Source organism: Amphimedon queenslandica, unplaced genomic scaffold (assembly GCF_000090795.2).
Source record: "Amphimedon queenslandica unplaced genomic scaffold, v1.1 AMPQUscaffold_6523_Cont21519, whole genome shotgun sequence".
Classification (NCBI taxonomy): Eukaryota; Metazoa; Porifera; class Demospongiae; order Haplosclerida; family Niphatidae; genus Amphimedon; species Amphimedon queenslandica.
Genome location: NW_003553186.1, coordinates 1 through 1,889, shown reverse-complemented (window position 1 = coordinate 1,889; position 1,889 = coordinate 1). Strand labels below are relative to the sequence as shown.

At 36.8% G+C, this 1,889-nt stretch overlaps 1 protein-coding gene across 1 annotated transcript; it reads right to left on the bottom strand.

The window, feature by feature from the left end:
* Positions 1–112: 112 nt before the first annotated feature.
* On the bottom strand, positions 113–1,865 carry LOC100640095 (quinone oxidoreductase PIG3-like; the record flags this gene model as incomplete). The annotated part of the gene is made up of 8 exons (XM_020007595.1): positions 1,537–1,865; positions 1,392–1,485; positions 1,235–1,336; positions 1,110–1,184; positions 776–855; positions 541–727; positions 347–441; positions 113–296 (listed from the first exon to the last, which is right to left on the bottom strand). Coding segments are annotated over exons 1-8 (1,027 nt in total), but the record flags the coding sequence as incomplete, so codon positions are not given.
* Positions 1,866–1,889: the final 24 nt, after the last annotated feature.

Genomic DNA, 1,889 nt, shown 5'->3' with positions numbered 1-1,889 from the left:
AAGTCCCTGTACTATAGTACAAGGTCTCAGGACAAATTTTGCCAAAAAGATGACTAGCGAGAATTCTCCATTTTTATAATTTCTCTGACACATTCTTGTACATTGTATTTACGTTCTATAAAAACTTTAAGCCAATTAAAATTACTGTAAGTATAAATTTTGATGCTCTTTACCTCTGATACTAGCCTCTCCTTATATGGTAACGACCTACTCCTTAAAGTTGAGCCTTTAACTGTCAAACGCTTCTTGAGCAAGAGGCCGAGATTAACTGGAGAGGGTGTGGTTACTCCACCCAACTACACATACATCAATTAAATACTAATATTATTATTATTATTAGTAATACCATTCCTAGTAGTACAATGTGTCCGTCAGTAGCTAATGATGCTATGTTATTATCCCAATATGATCCACCTATGAAATCTAAAATTACATCAACACCTATTAAAAGAGAGAGAGAGGAGGGAGGGAGGGAAAGTCAAGAAGAGAGAAAAATTATAGGTAACAAAGTTTTTTGACTTTATTCACATTTTTGTCTACCTTTTCCTTCGGTGATTCTCATCACTTCTTCCTTAAAGTCTTTTTCTTTTGAATTAATGACAAAATGTGCTCCATTCTCTGTACACTGCACAAGTTTCTCCTCTGTCCTCGAAGTGGCTATAACAACCACACCCTCTCGTAGTACCCTAGCTAGTTGAATAGCAGCTAATCCAACTGAGCTTGCTCCCTAATATCAAGCAATACTGTGACCTTTGTGTGATTATAAGCCGCTTACAGCATGTATCAGTACCGTCTGATTATCCTGTAGGTCGCCATTCCACACTAAACCTTGGTAGGCAGTCAAATATGCTTCAGCTGTCATAGAACAATAAATTAGATCAAAGTATAGATTGAATTACTATTATTATTTTTAATTTTATTGATAGTTTTAGATATCAGGAAGCTCCCTTTAGCCACAGCTGCTAAAGTACAGCATTAAAGACATTTTATTGCAGGATTTTAATATTTATGACAAAGAAGAATTTATGTAATTCAGAACTCTCTGTAGTCATATTGGCTGCTACTTTAAAATCAAAAGTGCAACAAAAAGAATTAAATTTTAAACTTACGAATTGCGGCTGCTTTATCGAAACTCAGTGACTGAGGTATTGCCATCACACACTGATACGGAGCAGTACAATATTCTACGAGTAAAATAACATAACCAGTAGTTATTAGCTAATGGTTAGTTAACCAGCATATCCACCTCCACCTATAAGAGCCATGACTCGATCACCAATCTTAAATCCTGAATTAGACCCAGCCAATGGAGATAGAGACACTATTGTACCAGAAACTAAAAAAACGATGATTATCAATAATTATTATGACATAAATTTCAGATTCGATACCTTCTACTCCTAATATTTCCGATTCTCCAGGTGGAGGTGGATACAATCCCCTCACTTGCAACAAGTCAAGACGATTCACTCCAGCAGCAGAAACCTGGAATGAAATTTTAAAATATTCATCATTTCAAGTCTATTCATGTTTCACTTTGATTAGTACGTCCCCCTCCTTCAATGGCGGTACTGTAGTGTCGTTCACTAGCCTGAGGGAGGCGTCTGAAGTGTTGTGACTGATGCTCTTCATCGTATTCTCTTCCATTTCGGCACAATCCCGCTCTGTATAACAATAATCAGAGAAAATGAATTTTGGTTTTAGATGGAGCAACAAAATTATTGCAAGGAACAAGCCCCGCCCCATTACAGCCACCCACACCCAAGCCTAGATAACAACAACAACAAAATCAATAATCTCGATCTTGTCATTATGGCGGCACAGAATCTGAGAAAAAGAAGACTTGAGGAAAAGCTAGGGTTGAATAAGCAGGTGAAATTAAATCTGGA